The sequence below is a fragment of the Phalaenopsis equestris genome, unplaced genomic scaffold (genome assembly GCF_001263595.1).
Source record: "Phalaenopsis equestris unplaced genomic scaffold, ASM126359v1 Scaffold215630, whole genome shotgun sequence".
Classification (NCBI taxonomy): Eukaryota; Viridiplantae; Streptophyta; class Magnoliopsida; order Asparagales; family Orchidaceae; genus Phalaenopsis; species Phalaenopsis equestris.
This window is the reverse complement of record NW_018234316.1, coordinates 1212-2335: the sequence shown is the minus strand read 5'-3', so window position 1 is coordinate 2335 and position 1124 is coordinate 1212. Positions and strand designations below refer to the sequence as shown.

Genomic DNA, 1124 nt, shown 5'->3' with positions numbered 1-1124 from the left:
GGGCAAGTTGATTGCCAAACATATTAATTTGAGCATCTGTCATGCTGACAAACATATCAATCGTGTCTGGATCTCGTCCTACTCCTATAGTTTTAGGCTTAGGTTTTTCCTTAACAGCAAACTTAAAGCCAGTTACCGAGCGTCCTTGCTTGATTGGCATATACTCGATGCTAATATCTGTAACCGCATTGATTTCTTCCATAGCATTTTTTAGCACCCTGCGCTTCAGATTTCTCAAATCTCTATATGAGTCTGGTAGTCCAAACTCCGAGAACATTTGATCTAGCGTCAGCTCAAAGCCATTTTTAGCCTGATTTTTTTTAGCTAAATGATAGAAATCAATCGAGTAATCTTTCTTTAGCTTTAAAACCACATCTTTTTTATACCGTGTATAGGGGTTATATTTATCTAAAATTTTGAGCATAACCAGCACTATAGATGTAAATCTCAGGGATACCCCTGCGTCCTCATAAGTGGCATCAATAACCCAATTTGAATAAACTTTTTTACCTCTGTCATTTGTATATGAGAATGAGCGATCAATTAATTTTCTCGATGCTATCTCAATTTGCTTATAAGCCGAGTTGAGTTTTATGCCGCATTCTTTAGCGAAATCATCTGCACGAATTAAAATTTCATCTTGTTCTGAGGCATCAATATTTCTGGCTATAGGTGAAGCCATAATGAGTAGCCGCTTTTCATCTACGCTCATGCTTTTAAAACACTCAGTAACTTTGTTTTGAATTGCTACAGTGCTTAAGGGGTATTTTTTTTCTTCAAAATCGGTCATTTAATCACCTAATTTAGAGTAAATATTTACATGATTTTTGTACCCTATTATCAATAGAGATATGAATTTGATAGGCATACCTTAGCATGAAAAACAATAAAGGGTACAAATATTTTTTTGTACCCTTTTACATGCTATTTGTACCCTTTAATCATGCTATTTGTACCCTTTTAAGCTCTGAAATCATGCTATTTGTACCCTTTTACATGCTATTTGTACCCTTTTAAGCTCTGAAATCATTGCTACATAAGGGATACAGAGGAGCGAAAAGCTTTTAAAAGCTTTTTAAAAGATTAAAAAGAGAATCAAAGGCAAAATCAAAGGCTATGGCACT

The 1124-nt window shown here is 34.8% G+C and overlaps 1 protein-coding gene across 1 annotated transcript; it reads right to left on the bottom strand.

The window, feature by feature from the left end:
* Positions 1-53: 53 nt before the first annotated feature.
* On the bottom strand, positions 54-712 carry LOC110037127 (the record flags this gene model as incomplete). Its single annotated transcript, XM_020741709.1, has 1 exon — positions 54-712. A coding segment is annotated over exon 1 (659 nt), but the record flags the coding sequence as incomplete, so codon positions are not given.
* Positions 713-1124: the final 412 nt, after the last annotated feature.